Here is a 21,939-nt window from a genome sequence, read left to right as displayed (position 1 = left end):
ACGCGTTTTCGAACTGCTATGCGGTAAACCCCGTAGGTGAGGTTTCTTCGCTTTCGGATTCGCTCTGCATCACGATAAAAAAAAAAGTTCTCGCGTTTTGGCAGGCATTACGAAGTGGTGACATGATTTCTGCGGAAAACGCATGGACAGATCTTATTGATGCTGGTCTAGCCAACAAAGGCGATGGGACTGGTTGGAGTTCATGAAACTAAAACTGTGTGTGATAAGTTTGGTGCTTGAAACTCAAGTGCTTTTCCTTGAGAACTTTGCACTATAAGAGATGCTACTGCTTAGTTGCTACTTTGTGCAGTGCTACATCATGCTGTTTGCATGTGTGACATTCTGTTTCATCATTTATTTCAATGCCTGTCTGGCAATGTTTGCTTCTTATAATTAAATATTTCGAACTTTTATTTCAGTTGTTCAGTTTCTATTTCATTTAGTAATTGGCTGTTGTCAATGTTAATTGTTATCAATTGTGTCGTTGTGTTGGAAGATGCAAGTGTGAAAAGATACAAAAGAAAAATGATTACTTCTGTGAATTGTTTTGATTTTGTTTACCCTTTTTACCATATCATTAGAATCTGAAGGTATTTTTTTGACCTGCATGATAGTGACAAAAAGTGTATTTTTTTGCCAGGAAAGGCCACAAAATCACAATGTATAATGCAAAAATTCGTTTTCGGCAGGGGGGCGTTGCCCCCCTGGACCCCCTAATGGGGCCCTGCCCCGTACCCTACCCCGCCAGGGCCTGGGCGGCCCCTGGACCCCTGCCTCAAAAAATTTTCAGTCAATTTGATTTTCATAGCTTTCACCCATGCGAATGGCTGGGTGGACCGGCGGAAAGGGGATCGACATTTTTCACTCATTATCCAACATTACACACACATTTTCGACGGCATTGGATTTATACTAGATCAGATTGCATACATGTAGTGGTACCTGTGATGCCCTTCTGATGAGAGGAAACCTGCAATCCCATTTCGAGAAAAAATGTACCGTTCATGTCGGACAGGTTACCTATCTTTATACCGTTTTTCACAAATCATGTCTTTCATAGATCTATCTCAGTTTGCATGTAAACACTACTTTCTATATTCGCCACCTGTAATGCAGGAGCATTGTAGGTAGGTCCCAAGCGTGTATTTCCATTGCAGGTACCACTGTACGTGCAAGTATCACTTACAAGTCATTTTAGCGGATCAGTCTTCAGATGGGCACCGGGCCGCCGGATGACCGATGATTGTAAAGCGCTCAGAGCTGTGGAGAAGCGCTATATAAATGGACTATTATTATTATTATTATTATTACTATTATTTATTATGTTGTCGGTCAACTTAATGTTCCGGCCACGGTCAGTGTCCCTCATCGTTTCGCCTGTGTCGACTACGAAGTCTTAGCCAGCGCTGCACACTTTGCTATAGGGTCTAAACAAATGTGTTTCGTCATTCATCTGTTTTGTCTTCGTTATTCCTCGTTCATATAATAATACTTGTACTCAATAGGCCAGCATAATTAGGCTTTTCCAGTGATGTACAAGTCTCCCAGCTCCAGATTTGAAGATAAAGTCATCAGTGGCTCAAGTCACTTGCACTGAAAAGGCCTGGACAGAGAAAAAAACGAGATTGTTCGACACCAAGTTCAACAACTTTTACAGAGATCTCAGTGTTTGGTTGTTTTGTTTGTTTTTTTCATGCACAAAAAGGTCCTCACAATCTGAAATGCAGACTTCAACCAGAGCCATTATTTGGGTCATTGTAGAAATCCTTGCAGTATGCACGAAAGTTCCTCACAATCTGAAATTGCAAATGCAGACTCTTCAACCAGAACCATTTTTTGGGTCATTGTAGAAATCCTTGCAGTATGCACGAAAGGCCCTCACAATCTGAAATTCAGACTCTTCAACCAGAACCTTTCTTTGGGTCATTGTAGAAGTCCTTGCAGTACGCTTGGAAGATACACGTAGGCCCTCACCATATGAAAGGCAGACTCTTCAACCAGAACCAACATTTCGGTCACTCTAAAAATCCTCGCACTATGCACGAAAGTTGCATGATGGCCTTCACAATCTGTAATGCAGCCTCTTCAAGCAGAACCATTACTTGGGTCATTCTACTGAAGTCCTTGCAGTATGCAGACAACTTGCACATAGGCCCTCACAACCTGAAATGCAGCCCCTTCAAGAAGAATCATTTCATAATGCTTTTTGTCTTCCACAGTCTGTGGAAGAATTTCAAACAAGTCGCGTAAGGCGAAAATACAACATTTAGTCAAGTAGCTGTCGAACTCACAGAATGAAACTGAACGCAATGCAACGCAGCAAGACCGTATACTCGTAGCATCGTCAGTCCACCGCGCACGGCAAAGGCAGTGAAATTGACAAGAAGAGCGGGGTAGTACTTGCGCTGAGAAGGATAGCACGCTTTTCTGTACCTCTCTTCGTTTTAACTTTCTGAGCGTGTTTTTAATCGAAACATATCATATCTATATGTTTTTGGAATCAGGAACCGACAAGGAATAAGATGAAGGTGTTTTTAAATTGATTTGGACAACTTAATTTTGATAATAATTTTTATATTTTTAATTTTCAGAGCTTGTTTTTAATCCAAATATAACATATTTATATGTTTTTGGAATCAGCAAATGATGGAGAATAAGATGAACGTCAATTTGGATCGTTTTAGAAAAAAACAATTTTTTTTACAATTTTCAGATTTTTAATGACCAAAGTCATTAATTAATTTTTAAGCCACCAAGCTGAAATGCAATACCGAAGTCCGGGCTTCGTCGAAGACTACTTGACCAAAATTTCAACCAATTTGGTTGAAAAATGAGGGCGTGACAGTGCCGCCTCAACTTTCACGAAAAGCCGGATATGACGTCATCAAAGACATTTATCAAAAAAATGAAAAAAACGTTCGGGGATATCATACCCAAGAACTCTCATGTAAAATTTCATAAAGATCGGTCCAGTAGTTTGGTCTGAATCGCTCTACACGCACGCACGCACGCACACACGCACACACACACACACATACACCACGACCCTCGTTTCAATTCCCCCTCGATGTTAAAACATTTAGTCAAAACTTGACTAAATGTAAAAACGACCATCTTCACATTGACAGCGGATCTCCAAGGGTAACAAGCAAACGAGGAGAAGAAAAAGAAGAAGAAAGGCTCTCACACTCTCAAACGCAGAGGCTTCAAGCAGAATCATTTAGTCAGCTTTGGCAGACGGGGTACAGGTTTCTTGAAGGCCTGCGAGTAGCCGGGACTGACGGTCTGAGCCGTGGAGGGACTGCCCCCTATGGGGTTGGCCAACCCCTGTTGCTTCAGACGCTCCTCTTGTTCCTGCTGCTCTTTCGTCTGGTCTCGCCGCATGCGTCGCTCCCCGGTGAAGAACTCTCTGCAAAACACACAAAACGAAAGAGTCAGACATGAGATTTTGTGTCGCCTGTGTAGTTCCTAGACTCCAGCCTCCTTCTAAAGTGTTCCCCCAGTCTGAATAGTTACTCTGTCAGCCGTTTATTTGAATTTTTAAAGTTATGGGTAAGCGTCTCTATCTGAAGTCCAGGAAACTCCCCTCAGCATGACTTGGTCAAAAGGAGCACTGCATGCGACAGGGGGGCTACACTGCAGATGCTCAGAAGGTTTTATTCTGGAACGTCCCTCAGACAAGATTTAAAAAAAATGTAATATCCCTCAGTTTAAAGCAATGCCAAAGCAACTTACCTGAGATCGACTTCCCCAGATTTGTTGGTGTCAAGATACAACATCACTTGATCCAGTGCTTTGTCGCTGATTGGATAGCCCTCCAGCTGCAAAATCACACACGCAAAGAATCAATTCTTACAAACTGTAAACACACGTGCGAAACCGTGAATAACCATGCAGTCCTGGGTTAAGGTGCACGAAGCAAAACTGGGTGGCACCAACCACCCAACCACGGGGTCGATTTAGTTAAAATTGAGATTTGCTGTGATTTCAATAAACCAGACCCTGGGTATTTTCCCCACCCAGTTGGATGGCACCCAGTTTCGCTTCGTGCACCTTAGCCCAGGTCTGCATGTTTTCGAAAGAAAAAGGCGGTTCATGCAGTGTCCGCTCGATATGATGTCTTTTCCTTTCGAAAACGCGCAAGCCGGTGTAACACGAAATTTTTACTCCACGAAAAATGTACTCCGGAGTAAATATTTCGTACAAAATTCTTACACTTTTCGTACGAGAAAAGAACTCCCCAAGGCACGAAAAAATTACTCCCTCCACGAAATTTTTACTCCCCATTTTTTTTACTTCCAGTAAAAATCTTGTACGCAAAAATGGAATGCGGGCGAAGGGATAATGCCAATAAGTGATCTCGCGCACACGAATGTCGCACTACCCTCCTTCCACCCATTCCACCACCAAGACTAACATGGGAAGTTAAATTGCTTGTGTTTGGGTGAAGTAATTTATTCGTTATTTATTCGTCATGGGAGTAACATTTTTGTACGAAATGTTTACTCGGAACTCACCTGTCTTGGGGAGTAATATTCTCGTGAAATGGGGGAGTGCTTTTTTCGTAAAGGGAGTAACTTTTTCGTACGAAATGTTTACTCCGGAGTAAAAATCTCGTGGGAGTAATTTTCTCGTGTTACTTCTTCTTCTTCTTCTTCGGCGTTCCAGGATTTTTTTCCTCAGGTCAGACTTCAAGTTTTGTAGCTTGAATAAAGCTAGTGGTCAGGATCAGGGAGTCTTTGGTGCCCCAGAGTTGCTCCTGCAGTGTGGCACCTTGTGGCCAGTGATCTGTTCTGGCTTCCTGGTGGAGCGGGCAGGTCTGCAGGATGTGCTCCGGGGTCTGTGGGCCTGTTTCGCACAGGCAGTTCGGTGTGTGCGACAGACCAAGGCGGTGCATGTGGGCACGCAGTCGACAGTGTCCAGTCCGTAGGCGGAAGAGGATGGTCTGCTGATGGCGCTGTAAGTTGGGCATCTGATCATCAGATGGCAGGCTGTGTTGGGCATTGCAGGTGGTTTGGTAGTGTCTTTTCACCAGGGTTTTGGCTTCACTGTAAGAGACTGTTGGTCTTGTCTGCTCCAGATGGCTGCCAGTCTTGGCCAGTCTGTCCGCTTCCTCGTTCCCTGAGAGGCCACAGTGAGCAGGGATCCACTGGACAGCGACGTTTGTGCTCTGGGAGAGAGTACAAAGAAGACGCTGGGTGTCTCGTTCCAGCTGCTCTTTGGGCGACTGCAGGCTTTGGACGGCGGATCTGCAGTCGGTCAGGAAGACGGCGTGAGAGGGTGGGTGTTCGCTGACCAGGCTAACCGCTTCTCTGAGAGCGGTGAGTTCTGCCCGGTAGTTGGATGACAGCTCTCCGGCAGGCAGTGATCTTGACAGGGTGTGTCCGTCTGGGTAGCGTACCAGGATCCCGCTTCCTCCGTTTTTGATGGCACCATCTGAGGACCCGTCAGTGTAGATGTGAGTCCATACTGAGGCGTTGTAGTCCTGGTGCATCATCTCCAGCGTGAGGTTCTTGAGGACTGCGTCCTGCTGCTCTCTCTTGCTGGTCACTCCTGGGATGTCAGTAACAAAGAGCACCTTGCTGAGCTGGCTGTTCCACTCTTCAGCGTCCTGGAGGGGCTCTTGTTCTTCAGGGGTGCGTGGTAGGAAGCTGGTTTGGGTTCTCTCTAGCTGCTTGGCCAGATGGTTGAAACTGCTTCTTTTCAGCCTGTTCTTCGTCAGCTGTTGGGTGTGCTGGTGTGCTGGGTGAGAGGGGAGTCGTTGCAGCTTCTCGTACTGCACGATGACCTTCTCTTCTCGTCGGTGGTCCAGGGAAGGGAGTCTGGTGGTGGCTTCAAGGGCGTGTATGGGCGTAGTTTTCAGTCCCCCTGTGATGATGCGCATGCTTGCGTTCTGCACTTTGTTGAGCCGGCTGGTGTTGCTCTTCGCAGCTGTGGCCCAGGCTGCAGCTCCATACTCCATCACAGGGCGGACGTGTCCCGTATACACCTGTCTGAGGATGTTGCTGCTGGCTCCCCACTTTGTGCCAGCCAGTTTCTTCATGATGGAGAGTCTTCTCGTAGCCCTCTTCTCCGCCTCTTTGATGTGTGGGTTCCAGGTGAGCTTCTTGTCTAGCTTGATACCTAGGTAGGTAGGGGTGTCTTCCTGTGGTATTGCCTGGTTGTTGATGGTCAGTTGGAGGGTCTCTTTGGAATTGGAGAGGGAGAAGCAGGTGGCTACGGTCTTGAGGCTGTTCACGGTGACACACCAGTCTGTCGCCCACTTAGAGGTGATGTTGAGGGCCTCCTGCATCCGGACTTTGGTGGTTGCGGTGGACTCGGCAGCGCTCCACATCGCAAGGTCATCGGCGTGTAGGGCTTTGGAGATGTGTCTGGACAGACTGTTGGTGATGTCGTTGATGAAGACGACGAAGAGGGTGGGGGATATTACTCCTCCCTGGGGGACTCCTTCCCTGATCTTCACAGCGTAGCTCAGGTTGCTGTCAAGCTTGACTCTCGCGGTTCTGTGGCACAGGAAGCTCTTGATCCAGTTGAACATTCGTCCAGCGATTCCTGCCGTCAATAGCTTCAGGAGGAGGCCTTCCTTCCACACCTTGTCGAAGGCCTTGGAGAGGTCAATGAAGGTGGCAATGACTTTCTTCTTCTCCTGGAAGGCATTCTCTATTGATTGGGTGAGGTAGATCAGCTGGTCTTCAGTACTCCTGTTCTTCCTGAAGGCAGACTGTTCATTGGTGATCAGGTTGTTGGTTTCCAGGTGCCACATCAGCCTCTTGTTGATCATGCGCTCGAGGGTCTTGCCGAGGCAGCTGAGTAGACTGATTGGTCTGTAGCTTGTCTTTTGCTTGCGGTTCTTGTCCTTCTTCAGGATGGGTATGATGATGGCCTCTTTCCATGCTGAGGGGAAGACTCCGGATCTCCACGACTGGTTCAAGAGCTCAAGGAGCTTAGTTCTGGCAGCAGGCCCGAGGTGCTTGATCATCTCGTTGCAGACTCCATCCTTTCCGGGCGCTTTCTTGCACTTGAGTCTTTTGATCGCATCGACGAGCTCTGCCATGGTAAGATCTGAGGTCATTGGTGGGGCTGCGTTTCTCTGCTGTCGGAGTCTGGTTTCAAGTTGTTCTGCAACTTCCTTCTTTCTTTGGGGTGGGACTTTGATGGTGCTCTCGGTCTCAAAGACGTCGGCAAGGAGATTTGCTGCTCTTTTTCCAGTGTGGAAGGTTCCGCTGTCTTCTAGTACTGTAGGTCCCCGCGTGGCCATGCTGTCTTCGTTTAGAATTTTGGTGAGACGCCAGAGTTTCCCTGTGTCTGAATCGAGGCCAATGGTGGAGGTGATTTCCTGCCAGTTTTGTTGCAGTTCTTGTGTCTTGGTCTTGTTGAAATCCTCCTTCAGTTGGTTGTGCATGGTCGTTGTTTCAGCGGATGGGGACTGCTCCATGCTTTCTCTGGCTTCTGAAAGTCGCTGGTGCAGGCAGGCCAGCCTTTGACTCCAGTAAGGTTTGTAGTCCTTCCTGAAGCCACGGGGGATGGACTTCCTGGCAGCCGCTAGGATGGTCTGTGTCAGCTCTTTTACGTTGTGGTTGATGTCCTCCGTGAAGGTGATGTTGCGAAGGCTTTCTGCGTGGAGCTGGTACTTGGTCCATTTGGCTTTCTTGAAGTTCCAGCTGGCTTTCTTTCTGTGGTACTCCAGGATGGTCTGCATGTCGGCAATGGAGAGGGTGATGGGTAAGTGGTCACTTCCTCCCAGTTGGTCGTTGACAGTTCTGGTGGTCCTTTTTTCTACCTCTTCTGTGGCTATGGCAAGGTCAGGGGTTGAGCTTTTCTTCCAAGCTCTGGAGTAGTAGGATGGCTTGTCATCTGGCTGGTTGATAAGGATGAGCTGGTTGTCGGTCATCCAGTCCTGTATGTCTTCTCCTCTTGCGTCAGTACTGTCGTAGCCCCATGCTGGGGAGTGGCCGTTGAAGTCGCCAACGATGATATGTTTCTCGTTTTGGAGCTGGATGGTGTGGAGGTCCAGCTTGGTGGTAGGTGGGCTATAGACGTTGGTGATGGAGAGTTCTTCTCCCTGCAGGAAGGTCTTGATGGTGATGTACTCAAGGTCGCCGTCTGCCGTCTGTGCCGTCATAGCTGCCGGGATGTTGTGTCGGACTAGGGTGAGGACTCCACCCTTGTGTCCGGTCGGCCGGTCCCGTCGGAAGGTGTCATAACCTCTGACGAAGAATCTGCGGTCTTCTTTCAGGTGGGTCTCCTGGATGCAGATAATGTCGATGTTGTTGTCTCTCAGAAAAGCCTGTAGCTCTGGTTTCTTTCTCTGGACGCCTTCTGCATTCCACTGCACAACCCTGATGGCTGTCGCTGGATGTTGAGTTCGACCAGTCGCTCTACTCTGTCTTCCCCTGGTTCCCGAGTCAACAGAGCCGCCAGTCGCTGAGGTGGACCCCCTTGAGGCTGAGGGTCCGGCACCGTTCCCGCCTGGCAAAGGTCCACGGGAACGACACCATATCGAAATATCTGTCTGAATCTGAGGCATAATCCATAGTGGTGGCGTGCGAGCTCGTCTCCCAAGAACTTAGTTTAGGTTCCCACACTGTGTCCGGAAACACAGTCAGCATCGCTCCGACTTCGTTGGGGGGTGGTTTGAATTCGGAGTGTCCTTCTCCTAGACCGGTTGCCTGCCATGGCTGATGAGTCCGGTCTGCCCATGGTTTGAATTCAGAGTGTCCCTCTCCTAGACCGGTTGCCTGTCATGGCTGATGAGTCCGGTCTGCCCATGGTTTTATTTACATGAGTATCCTTCTCATGCCCCTTATGACTCGAGGAGAGTTTGCTGATATTAGTCTGACCTCTCTCCGTTGACCTGTCCAGCATGCGAGACGCTACCAGAAGTTTTGACACTCCCGCTGGGATAGCTCTCGGGGTCATAGAAGTACTCAAGCTCCCACACCTCGTCAAGGAATCAGCCGTGTGTGGAGCCTCGTGTTACACCGGAGCTCATTATTCACTATGACTCCAACGTCTCCACTGCACTGCTTAGGTCTGGCGCTCACCTATGTAACTTCAGCAGGACAGACGACGCACTGCATATTATCCCAGCCCGCTAGTATACACGTTGCGTGAAAGGAAAACAGGCCAAGTACTCGTCATAATCCCTATCGCATCAATAATATGCAGTGTGTCGTCTGTGCCGCTGACACTGCGCAGGTGTCAGCGGCACAGACGACGCAGTGCAGAGTATCGAGGTAATTTTTTTTCACCAGCCCGCTACACGTTGCGTGAAAAGAAAACAGGCCAAATATTCGTTATAATCCCTATCGCAGCATGCAGCGCCGCTGACTTTGCGCAGGTATAATTTGCCCCTTATTAACAATGAGCTTGCATCGACTTCAAGCAATAGGCCTACAACTCTTCCACAGTCTACTAACACACACACATACACACACACGCCCCCCCCCACACACACACATACACATATCATGTACACACAGCCGACCAAGGTATTTCCGAACATCGTCTATTGCTACCAGGGGCGGATCCAGGATCTTAAGGAAGGGGGGGGGGGGATCCAGGATCTTAACGAAGGGGGGGCCCACCCCCACCCAAACTTTTTTGCACAATCTTGAAGGCACAAAGCGTCTGAATTGAGCATGCTAAGGGGGTCCGGGGGCATGCCCCCCCGGAATTTTGTTTTTTCAAGGAAGCAAAATGCTGCAATCTAGGGCCACCAGAGCTCAGAAACTGTCATTTAATCATCTCTCTCTCTCTCTCTCTCTCTCTCTCTCTCTCTCTCTCTCTCTCTCTCTCTCTCTCTCTCTCTCTGTTTTTATATTGTATATGTAGTTAAAGGTCCAGACCATGCTGTTTTAGCGTCAAAAACGCTTCGAATCGTGTTCCTGCGCGACCGAACACTTCCCGATGTTTGCAGTTAGTTAGAAAACCACTACTACCGTCTTCAACAATGTTTGGTTTACTTCGGAATCTTGTAAGGCCGTAATCCGAACAAAGCAGAATGAGTAATCCCTCGTCCCCCTCCCCCTTTTTTTCTTGAAATTTAAGCTGCCTGTTCCCTGTTCAGCAATACATTGCTGTACGTTTTCAAGAAATCAAAAAAAAACATTTCCGTTTGTTTTTGTCTGGTCTTGTTTTATATGACTTTGCGAGTCCAATATTTTATGTTTATACTTGACCATTATTTTGATGTTTTACTAGTTTAATACTTTGATGAGATACTGTTCATTTTAGGTATAAAACGATAGCATGTGCATGTGTGTAGGTATGCGAGCGCACGCTAGCGCGCGCGCGTGTGTATGTGTGTGTGTGTGTTTGCGCAGTATGTGTGTGTGGGGGGATGTATATGTATATATCCCATGACCTCCCTTCTTTGTCTCTGTTACTTCAGTATGGGTATATATGTTGTATTTTTATAGCTCAATAAATACATCATGGACTCAAAAAAATATATGATAGTGCAGATTCCGATTTGGGCGAAGAACTACTTTGCTCCCGACCTTTGACCTCGCGCCGAACAATGTGACACATTTGTATGAAGTTCCAAAATCGTATTGCACGGCTCAGAAAACCATATCAGTTGCACGCAAAAATGAATCTCAGAACTGATCTGATGTATGAGATGCAATAAGCAAACGTTTCTTTCATTATGAAAGCAATGCAGGTGGGAAAAAACGAACATTCAACTTACAAGATAACCAGATGCTAGCGAACCAAAACAAAAACACGAGTACCCTCCCCTTGCTTCGCTAGCAGACGACTTTTGAGAATCTGTCAGACCGTCCTTACCTGGCACGGTTGGGCTTCGCTATCATCAGCTGTTTCACGTGTTTTGCGAGCAAGTCTACTCTTTTGCCTGGCTCTGCAGTAAGTCCACATTGGCGATGAAGGTATCTAAGAACTTAACATGTGTGTATTTTTCCGTAATCCAGTCATATTCTTTCAAAATGCAATCAAGCGGCGGTGACAGACTTGGGTCCTGTTTTCCTCGCACCCATACCAGTTTAGGTTCATGCAAACACACTCGCAAAACATGTAGATACATTTCAAATAGGGAGCAAATGGTTAAATCTACATATGTGTTCCCTAAAATTTGCTTCTCTGTCAATAAGACTAATTGTATAATAATGCGTTCGAAAAAAACAACGTGGAATCGATTCTGAATCGAGTCGAGTAAGCCAAATGGGGGCCAAACCGGTTTCCCCGTTCCGCCGACCTGAAACGCAAAAGAATTGTGCGCTTCAACTAAATGGATTTCTATACGACTTCATTACTTTCTTGCAACTTATGAACCTTTACTTAAAGCTTTTAAACGGTCTGAAAGTAGTGTTACCGCGTACTTATAGATGCACTCATTCGTTTTATTTTTTCAGCGACGGTCACTTAGTTTAAGGTTGCAAAAAGGCCAAGTCTCGCTGAAAACACTGTTTCACACTCCACAGATCGCAACAGTGCCGCTAGTAGTCTACACTTTGTGTTTGATGGTAGAATGGGATATACAGATTACAACACTCGTGGTTTTTTATATGGCTTGTATTTCAGTCAAGACCCAGCGGGAATATCAATCGAGAGCCACTCGCCAAAGGCTCGTGTCTCCCGATGATATTCATCCGCTGGGTCTTGACTGAAATACAAGCCATATAAAAAACCACTCGTGTTGTAACCTATACATATATGTGTATATGTGTATCTATATGTGTGTGCCGTGTGTGTGTGTGTGTGTGTGTGTGTGTGTGTGTGTGTGTGTGTGTGTGTAAGCGAGTGTGAGTTTGTGTGTGTGTGTGTGTGTGTGTGTACGTGCCTGTGTGTGTATATGTGTGTGTGTGTGTGTATGTGCGCAGTATTTGCTTTCGTTTACAATTATTCTCTGTATATGTTCCAAGGACAGGTTGGAAGATCAGGCTAAGCCTAAAACCTTTATCCTTATGTAATAAAGTTCTGAGTTCTGAGTTCTCTCTCTCTCTCTCTCTCTCTCTCTCTCTCTCTCTCTCTCTCTCTTTTTTTTTCCCCTGAAGGGGGGGGGGGGGGGGCGGGCCCCCTTGCCCCCCCCCCTAAATCCGCCACTGGCTACCACTGATCATTCAGCTGACAACTAAAGGCTCACCTCAAATGCATACTTCATCTCATCCCTCGAGACCAGACCGTCGTTGTTATGATCGATCTTGAGGAAGAGGTCAATTGTTCTGAGGTGCTCCTTCATGAAGAAGAGGATCCTCATAGGGTCTATGTTGTAGATGTTGTTCGGGTCTACTTTCGATTCACGCCGGGTCAGTTGGAACGGAAGAGACGAGTCAAAGCGCACGTAGAACATCCGGTTGGCCTGAATCTCTTCTAGCACTTTGAAAAAGTCATTGTCTACCACAATACCCTGGAAAACGAAAGGGATAAAGAAATCAGATTGATCTTTTCTTCGGCCTTCACCAGTGTGATCTTGCACGGCTTTTTTTAACTTTTTTAAATTTTGTTAATGCGGATAGTTTTTATAAATCTCTCTCTCTCTCTCTCTCTCTCTCTCTCTCTCTCTCTCTCTCTCTCTCACACACACACACACACATACACACATACACGTACACACGTAGACACACACACACGTAGACACACACACACACACACACACACACACACACACACACTGAACACACACACACGCGCGCATGCATAGACGCACGCAAAACATAACATTTATGCACACACACCCACCCACACACACACACACACACACACACACACTCCCTCGCGCGCACACGAACACACACGTTCACAAAGGCCGTACCTGTAGATCAAGTTCTTTCAGGTTGCCGTGCTTCCACTTTGCAATGCGGTCTAGCATGAACGTTGTTACACTGGCAGGGATAGGATTCAGACCCAACTGAAAACAAGTCGCGTAAGGCGAAATAACAACATTTAGTCAAGCTGTCGAACTCACAGAATGAAACTGAACGCACTGCTTTTTTCACCAAGACCACATACTCGTAGTTTCGTCAGTCCACCGCTCGTGGCAAAGGCAGTGAAATCGACAAGCCATGCAGAATAGTGCGGTAGTGGTCGCGCTGAGCAGGATAACACGCTTTTCTGTATGTCTATTCCTTTTAGCTTACTGAGTTTGTTTTTAATCCAAACATATCATATTTATATGTTTTTGGAATCGGGGACCAACAAGGAATAAGATGAAATTGTTTTTAAATCGATTTCGGAAAATTAATTTTAATCATAATTTTTATATTTTTAATTTGTAGAGCTTGTTTGTAATCCAAATACAACATATGTATATGTTTTTGGAATCAGAAAATGACGAAGAATAAGATGAAATTATTTTTGGATCGTTTAATAAACAAATAATTTTAATTACAAGTTTCCGATTTTTAATGACCAAACTCATTCATTAGTTTTTAAGCCACCAAACTGAACGCAATACCAAAGTCCGGCCTTTGTCGAAGATTGCTTTGCCAAAATTTCAATCAATTTGATTGAAAAATGAGGGTGTGACAGTGCCGCCTCAACTTTTACAAAAAGCCGGATATGACGTCATCAAAGATATTTATTGAAAAAATGAAAAAACGTCCGGGGATATCATTCCCAGAAACTCTCATGTCAACTTTCATAAAGATCGGTCCAGTAGTTTAGTCTGAATCGCTCTACACACACGCACAGACAGACACACACACACACACAGACACACATACACCACGACCCTCGTCTCGATTCCCCCTCTGCCGTGTAAAAACATTTAGTCAAAACTTGACTAAATGTAAAAAGAAATCAACCTTTAATGTGAACTAGATTTCTTCTTGCATGCTTCCTTTGTGCAGTAAGCATTCAGACTGATGCTCAGTGATATTTGTGTAACACAGCGCACATTATCCAAACAATATTTCCCTGGCCACTAGTCATAATCCATTAAGGTAGTATACCACCACACGGCCCTGATGCCGTTATAACACCGCGAAAGTAGCTTATGGGCAGAATATATCCGCGCAGTTTCAGCGGCACTGACGACGCACGGCCTATTATTTATGCCGCGATAGGGATTATGACGAGTACTTGGCCTGTTTTTCTTTCATGCAACGTGTAGCGGGCTGGGATAAGCTGCAGTGCGTCGTCGGTCCTGCTGAAGTTACACATGTGAGCAGAGCCGGCCCCTTAGCAAGAACCACAACAACATTCAACCACGCGTCATTTCTGTACGTAGTGTTCGCCCTGTGTGTTGTTTTACCGCAGCGTAGCATATAATTATTACCTCAACCTGTCTCAAGATAGGCTAGTTGGTTCTAAGAGGACACTCATGGTAGTCATTTAGTTAAGTTCGTGTCTGGCCACTTCGAATTCTCTACAAAATTGGTGTCCAGAGGTGTCCAGTCACGTCAAAGAGTCCCCACGATTGATGTCCTTGCAACCACTACAAAATCCCCAGACAAATGGTGTCAGTCCAGCCACGTCAAAATCTCTTCCCAATTGATGTCCAACCACGTCAAAATCTCTACACAATCGGTGTCCAGCCACGTCAAAAGCTCTACAAATTAATGTCAAGCCACGTCAAAATCTCTACACAATTGGTGTCCAGCCACGTCAAAATCTCTACACAATCGGTGTCCAGCCACGTCAAAATCTCTACACAATTAATGTCAAGCCACGCCAAAATCTCTACACAATTGGTGTCCAGCCACGTCAAAATATCTCCACAATTGATGTCCAGCCAGGTCAAAATCTCTACACAATCGGTGTAGCCACGTCAAAATCTCTACACAATTGGTGTCCAGCCACGTCAAAATCTCTCCACAATTGATGTCCAGCCACGTCAAAATCTCTACACAATTAATGTCAAGCCACGCCAAAATCTCTACACAATTGGTGTCCAGCCACGTCAAAATCTCTACATAATCGGTGTCCAGCCACGTCAAAATCTCTGCACAAATAGTATCTAGCTTACTCCATATTTTTAAGCATTTGTTGTGTCTTAGTAAATTCAAAATTTGGCATGCAAGCACTTCAAAATCTCAACACATTGTGTGTTTAGCCACTTGAAAATATCAACGCATTTAGTGTCAAGATACTTCATAACCCTCACATATTTGGTGTTTTTTCACTTGAAAACGTCTACCCAGCTGGTGCAAGCAGCTTTGAGCAAAAGGTGAAGGAGTTTGCACCCGCTGCATCGTGCATTTCGGCATTTAAAGCTAGAGCCATATGGGCATTACGCTTATTCATCAACTGACGCGTTGTTGTGGTTGTTGTTGTTAAGTGTTGTTGTTATTTTTATTATTATTGTTGTTGTTGTTGTTGTTGTTTTTCTCTCTCCGGAAAACAGTTATTTGAACAGTGACCAAACATCCATAAGATATTTACGTAACTTGGCGTAGCGTACTTAATCCCGTACTTAATCCCGTACTAATTTGTGACGACGAAAGCAACACTTACAATTAAGGAACCCAGAACTTTATTGCTGCAGACACCGTTGAACAACTGCAGCAGGGCTGGCGGGTGTATTCTGTTATTGGTCAAGTTCAGATGATGCAGTGTGCTGTTTGCTTTCAAAGCTTGACCGAGAGCCACGCAGCCCTCAAAGCCAAAGCCATTCCATGCGAAGTTCACGTGGGTCAGGCGACTGTTTTTCTGTCCGGCCAAGAAAATTTAATGATTTAGTCATGAAGGAAAAACGGGATACATAGTTGAGGAAATTCTGTTTGTAGACAAGGATGGAGAAGAAAAGGCAGACGAAGATAAAGAAGAACAACGACGACGAAGCAACACTTTTACTAAAAAATAAAACCCGATAACTGACTGTCACACACACTCTCACCCACGAAGGCATACACGCACGCACGCACGCACGCACGCACGCACACACACACACACACACACACACACACACACACACACACACACACGCACACACACACGCACGCACACACACACACACACACACACACACACACACACACACACACACACACAGAGCTTTTAAGCTCACCCCTAGTCCTTGTGCCAGACCCACAGCACCAGGTCCCCGGATGTGATTCCAGCTCAGGTTAAGAGTTGTGATCGTGTCATTATTAGCTGAAACGACAAGACTTTATAAAGTAAAACAAAATCTTCTGCTTTTTTTCTGTGTTCAATGAATCTCCCACGTACACTCGCGTTGCTTGCACGGGTTTGGGTATCACGTGTATGACCACTTTACCCATCATCATCATCATCATCATCATCATCATCATCATCATCATCATCATCATCATCATCATCATCATCATCATCACCATCATCACCATCATCATCATCATCGTCGTTGGCGTCATCAAGGTCGTCTTTGGTATCATCGACATTTAGGCAACCATACGCCCATTTCATCGTCGTCGTCGTCGTCATCTTCATCATCATTACAATCATCATCATTATCATCATTGTCGTCGTCGTAATCACAATCGTCGTCATCAATGACGTCTTTTGTACCATCATCATCATTATCATCATCGTCGTCGTCGTAATCACAATCGTCATCGTCGTCGTCGTCATCAACGACGTATTTTGTATCATCATCAGTAAAACTCACCTATGACCTGGCCGAGATCCACGCAACACTGGCCCAACTCGTTATGGTGAAGTATCAAGTCCGCTATACACTCGGTGTCCTACACACAAATATAATTTATAGACACAATCATCATTCACTCTCTCTCTCTCTCTCTCTCTCTCTCTCTCTCTCTCTCTCTCTCTCTCTCTCTCTCTCTGTCTGTCTCTGTCTCTCTCTCCTTCTCTCTCGATCTGTCTCTCTCTTTCTCCCTCTCTGTCCCTCTCTGTGCCCGTCTGTCTGTCTGCCTGTCTGTCTGTCAGTCTGCCTGTCTCTCATTCTTTTTTTCTGCGTGCGTGCGTGCGTGCGTATAATGCCTATCTCTGACTCTGCCTTCAAATCCGCAGATAATTTGATGCAAGAGAAAACTAAACATAGTTTACAAGTCTGGAGTTAAGATTGCCAGGCAAATGAATTAGTAATCTAAATCATTTAAATATCTATGATTCCTAAAAAAAATGAAATTTGTTTGAAGTCCTTATTAACTGTCACGCTTATAAATGTAATGTGTATGAAAAGATTCACTACTCTGAAGCTCTCTTGTGTGAGTTGTTCTGCGTGATTGATGCCCAGGGGGTGATAAACTGGTGTAGTTGTTGTTCATTTGATTTGTGCTGGGTTAGTGAAGAAATCATTGTGGTATAATCACCTCTATCAAACGACATAAGGAAGCGGAGTCTTTGTCGCACAATCCGTTGCCTGAAGCATAAAGCAACAACAACAAAAAAAAGGAATAAAATAAAAACTGATACATAAAAAAATGCGTTATAAGCAATTTACACTTTGTCGACACACTGCACCTCATGACCATCCCCTTTTCTCTCTCTCTCTCTCTCTCTCTCTCTCTCTCTCTCTCTCTCTCTCTCTCTCTCTCTCTCTCTCTCTTTTCTCTCTCTCTCTCTCTCTCTCTCTCTCTCTCTCTCTCTCTCTCTCTCTCTCTCTCTTTGCCCCCCTCTCTCCCCTACCAGCGCCCTAAACCCGAGGACATTATGCTTTATCGATTAGATCCGAACGTTAGTTATGACAAACACGCAACGACGAAACAAATCAGCGATCCATGAACTTTTACTCAAGTCACTTTGAAACGGTCCTATATCTAAACAAGATTTGCAGCTAAGTGAGTTAATGCCTATTTTTCCGTTAGCATCCAAAAATGTAATCACAAATTTCTAAGAACGCCATTTTTTGAGATACATAGACCCTACATGGTTGTTAACGTCTGTACTATCTACGGTTCACTGATTCTCACTCACCTGAGAGATCCAAACTTCTGAGACCTTTAGCGCCACATACAGCAGGTACCAACTTTTCAAGAGCCGGTCCGTTTAGATGATTATCGGATAGCACCTGAAAGGTAAGACATTTGAGGGGCTAGCGGTTTTCCTCCGTGTTCAAGGAATACAAACTTAGCCAAACAATGGACCCCAGGCTTACTACAATTTATATGATGGGACTTGAACTTATCAAGTTGGGTAGACTGTTATCTTGTTATTCTTAAAGACGTACGCATTTACCAAAACACTGGAATGCGTTTACTGAACTTGACACAACAGACGAAATCCGAAAATAACTCTGTCGGGTTTGTATGGCTTGTGGAAGAGTGAATACCCTTGAGTTTCCTCTGAAAAACATTTGAGGGGCCAATCACTAGTGAGGGGTGTGTCGGAAACACGTGGACAGGAGCAGGGATTTACTTTGCTTTTGACACAGCAGAGAAAATGAGCTCGACTCGTTCACTCGTTCAACGTCTACTCTATGTACATCGCTTATTACTCTTTGTCATACACTGAAAAACGAAGTTTATTATAAAATAAATAAGTTTTATCAAAAGACTGAAATAAAATTTAAAATAGCACTCTGTCTCATACACACTCACCAATTGTACCAGGAAACGGTTGGTTCGGAGTAACTGACCGATGCGCTCAGTTTCATGTTTTCTGAACGTGTTGCCAGAAATGTCCAGCTGGGTCAGCTCTGTGTCCATCTGTCACCAAAAAAATTTCAAATCAGTTTCTCACAGATCTTCAAAATGGTAATTCTTGAGCTACAATAGTTTAATGTTTTCCGATGTTAAACAAGCTTTAATAATGATAGTGAAGGTAGTAGCAATGAACAAAGAGAGAGAGAGAGAGAGAGAGAGAGAGAGAGAGAGAGAGAGAGAGAGAGAGAGAGAGAGAGACAGTGAGACCGACAGACAGACAGACAGACAGAGATGGAGATATATAGAGTGAGAGAGAGAGAGAGAGAGAGAGAGAGAGAGAGAGAGAGAGAGAGAGAGAGAGAGAGAGAGAGAGAGAGAGAGAGAGAGAGAGAGAGAGAGAGAGTCAGACAGTGAGACCGACAGACAGACAGACAGACAGAGATGGAGATAATTATATAGAGTGAGAAAGACATTGAGTAAAAGAGAGAGAGAGAGAGAGAGAGAGAGAGACAGACAGACAGACAGACAGACAGACAGACAGACAGACAGAAAGAAGGAGACTGGCAGAGATAGAGAGATATATATATATCTACATATATTGAGAGAGGGAGAGAAAGATAGATACAGAGACAGAGAGACAGACAGACAAAGAGACAGATACAGCCACTGACAGAAACAGAGATGTCCAGCGAAAGTGTCAGACATCATACTGACCACAAGCACGGTCAAAGCGGCCTTGAGTTCTAGAGGACTGAGGTTGGCGTCTTTTACCACGACGGAGCTGTTGCCGATCTGTTTCATTAGCAATGACACCGGTACCACGCCCAGCCTTCCACACAGTTTCCTGTAGCGTGCCTGCAGCAGTGCCGCGTCTGTTTCATAACTGTCAGGTGTTACTGCAAGACACAGGGAAAATTTGGTTAAAGGCTTGACTAAATGAATTCCGGTAGACTGGGAATCGAGACGAGGGTGATGATGGTGATAATGATGATGATGATGATGATGATTGTGTGTGTGTGTGTGTGTGTGTTTGTGTGTGCGTGTGTTTGTGCGTGCGTGCGTGCGTGCGTGCGCGTGTGTGTGTGTGTGTGTGTGTGTGTGTGTGCGTGCGTGCGTTCGTGCGTGCGTGCGTGCGTGTGTGTGGAGCGAATCAAAGCTGAAAAGTCCTGGACAGAACTTCATGAACCTTACATTTGAATTCTTCTGGATGGTATCCATATACTTTTTTCTCAGTGTTATTTGATAAATGTCTTTAATGGTGGTGTTATTTCCAGCTTTAAAAAAAATTGAGGCGGCACTGTGGCGACCGTATTATTTTTAAACAAACTGACTAACTGCGACTTGTGTATAGGTGGCGTTGTTTGCAAGGATGAATTTACGAACCTGCTTTGCTTTCGTAGTCGAATTCTGCCTCAGGGTCAAACCCAACCCTCGATGGAGCAGTGCTGGTGACTTTGAAAGCCGAGGTGGTGGTAGAAAGGAACAGAGCCTTGCTCTGGTACTCGTCTGTCCTTGACATTGCCGCTGACCTTTCGCGACCTTCAACCCCTGAGGAATCCGTCATCTTTGCTGATGATGCTTGTTTGAACTTTGGAAAGAAACAAGTTTCGGTTATGTTTTGATCAGTCAAGCATCGAAGATTTAGCAAACACTTGCGATTTTCGTTTCGATGGCTTAAATTCATAATTTTTAATATTATTTGATACTTGGAAGCTCTGTTGCACGAAATACATTTTTGATTCATAATAAAATAGAAAATAGGTCAAAACCTAACACGGAAAGAATTCATACGTAGCAACACAAACGAACAACTCTTCCCAGAAGAAGAACAAGAAGAAGAACAAGAAGAACACAAACAAGAACTGAGAAGAAGAAGAACCAGATCATCACAACCACAACCACCACCAACAACAATTATCAACCACGATTAAACACTTGATAAGCAATCAACAAATAGCTACGTTCGCAACGTTTGTTCGTTCCTGCTTGAAACTGACTCATTGTCAACAGATCCTCATTCAACAATGAAAACAACCCAGTTGTTTTCTATATAGCGGGGATATAGCTCAGTTGGTAGCGCGCTGGATTTGTATTCAGTTTGCCGCTGTCAGCGTGAGTTCGATCCCAGGTTCGGCGGAAATTTATTTCAGAGTCAACTTTGTGTGCAGACTCTCTTCGGTGTCCGAACCCTCCCCCCGTGTATACTACATTGGGTGTGCACGTTAAAGATCCCACGATTGACAAAAGGGTCTTTCCTGGCAAAATTGCTTAGGCACAGTTAATAATTGTCTACCTATACCCGTGTGACTTGGAATACTAGGCCGTGAAAGGTAAATATGCGCCGAAATGGCTGCAATCTACTGGCCGTATAAAATTTCATCTCACACGGCATCACTGCAGAGCGCCTAGAACTGTACCCACGGAATATGCGCGATATAAGCGTCATTGATTGATTGATTGATAGCCCCACCCAATGAACACGAATTTGTTTTACCCTTACTGAGCAGGTTGGGGACCAAATGCAGAGGGACAAAATAAGACTAGAAAATGCATTTCTGACGGGCGCAGTGGCGAGGTGGTAAGACGTCGGCCTCCTAATCGGGAGGTCGTGAGTTCGAATCCCGGTCGCTGCCGCCTGGTGGGTCAAGAGTGGAGATTTTTCCGATCTCCCAGGTCAACTTATGTGCAGACCTGCTAGTGACTTAACCCCCTTCGTGTGTACACGCAAGCACAAGACCAAGTGCGCACGGAAAAGATCCTGTAATCCATGTTAGATTTCGGTAGGTTATAGATACATGTACACGAAAATACACAGCATGCATGCCTCCCCCGAAATCGGCGTATGCTGCCTGAATGGCGGGGTAAAAACGGTCATACATGTAAAAATCTACTCGTGCTAAAAACATGAGTGAACGTGGGAGTCTAAGTCCATGAACGAAGAAGAAGAAGAAAAAAATGCATTTCTCGGAACAAACCTGATTTCAACGAAAATGAAATCACTGAACAGATTGGGAAATTTAAGCTGTTGCTGCAACTTGTACAATCGCCATCACAACCACCACCACCACTATCACTGCTCCTCCTCCTCCTCCTCCTACTATTACTCCTACTACTACTTGTACTACAACTTGTACTGCTGCTGCTACTACTATTACTACTACTTCTACTACCAACAACACTACAGCTTCTTTTACTTTTTCTGCTGTTATTTGTAACCCCAGACAATGATCGTTGTCAATATTTGAAGCAAGATGACCACCCTCAAATAACAATCACAATGAATCACAATGATATGCCTCCAGTGCGAAAACAACATATATACCTCTGGCGATTTAGCCAAGCACACCTGACGTGTTAAGTTGGGTGAAAACTCTGGACATATGATCTGGACACAAAGCTGCCATTAACTGTTAATTACCACCTAGCTGGCAGTCATACGCTTCATAAAGCT

General features: G+C 45.2%; 1 protein-coding gene across 1 annotated transcript; it reads right to left on the bottom strand.

Moving 5' to 3' along the window:
• Positions 1-826: 826 nt before the first annotated feature.
• On the bottom strand, positions 827-20,052 carry LOC138969624 (leucine-rich repeat-containing protein 74B-like). The gene is made up of 11 exons (XM_070342483.1): positions 19,872-20,052; positions 19,203-19,384; positions 18,444-18,551; positions 16,550-16,628; positions 15,971-16,056; positions 15,418-15,612; positions 12,776-12,871; positions 12,107-12,370; positions 3,736-3,821; positions 3,188-3,409; positions 827-1,603 (listed from the first exon to the last, which is right to left on the bottom strand). The coding sequence occupies exons 1-10, from the start codon at positions 20,050-20,052 to the stop codon at positions 3,217-3,219; spliced, it is 1,470 nt and encodes a 489-aa protein (XP_070198584.1). The 3' UTR covers positions 827-1,603; positions 3,188-3,216.
• Between the last annotated feature and the right edge of the window lie 1,887 nt (positions 20,053-21,939).

Source organism: Littorina saxatilis, linkage group LG6, assembly GCF_037325665.1.
Source record: "Littorina saxatilis isolate snail1 linkage group LG6, US_GU_Lsax_2.0, whole genome shotgun sequence".
Lineage (NCBI taxonomy): Eukaryota > Metazoa > Mollusca > Gastropoda > Littorinimorpha > Littorinidae > Littorina > Littorina saxatilis.
The sequence above is the reverse complement of the archived record's forward strand: the minus strand, read 5'-3'. Positions and strand labels throughout refer to the sequence as shown.

Excerpts from the sequence above, each read along its gene's own strand:
- LOC138969624 (XM_070342483.1), bottom strand. The coding sequence starts at position 20,052 with ATGACGGATTCCTCAGGGGTTGAAGGTCGCGAAAGGTCAGCGGCAATG. Across the intron at positions 12,872-15,417 it reads AAGTTCTGGGTTCCTTAATT|TTGGGTCTGAATCCTATCCC; the intron begins GTAAGTGTTGCT and ends ACTTGTTTTCAG. Across the intron at positions 12,371-12,775 it reads TGAAAGAACTTGATCTACAG|GGTATTGTGGTAGACAATGA; the intron begins GTACGGCCTTTG and ends TTCGTTTTCCAG.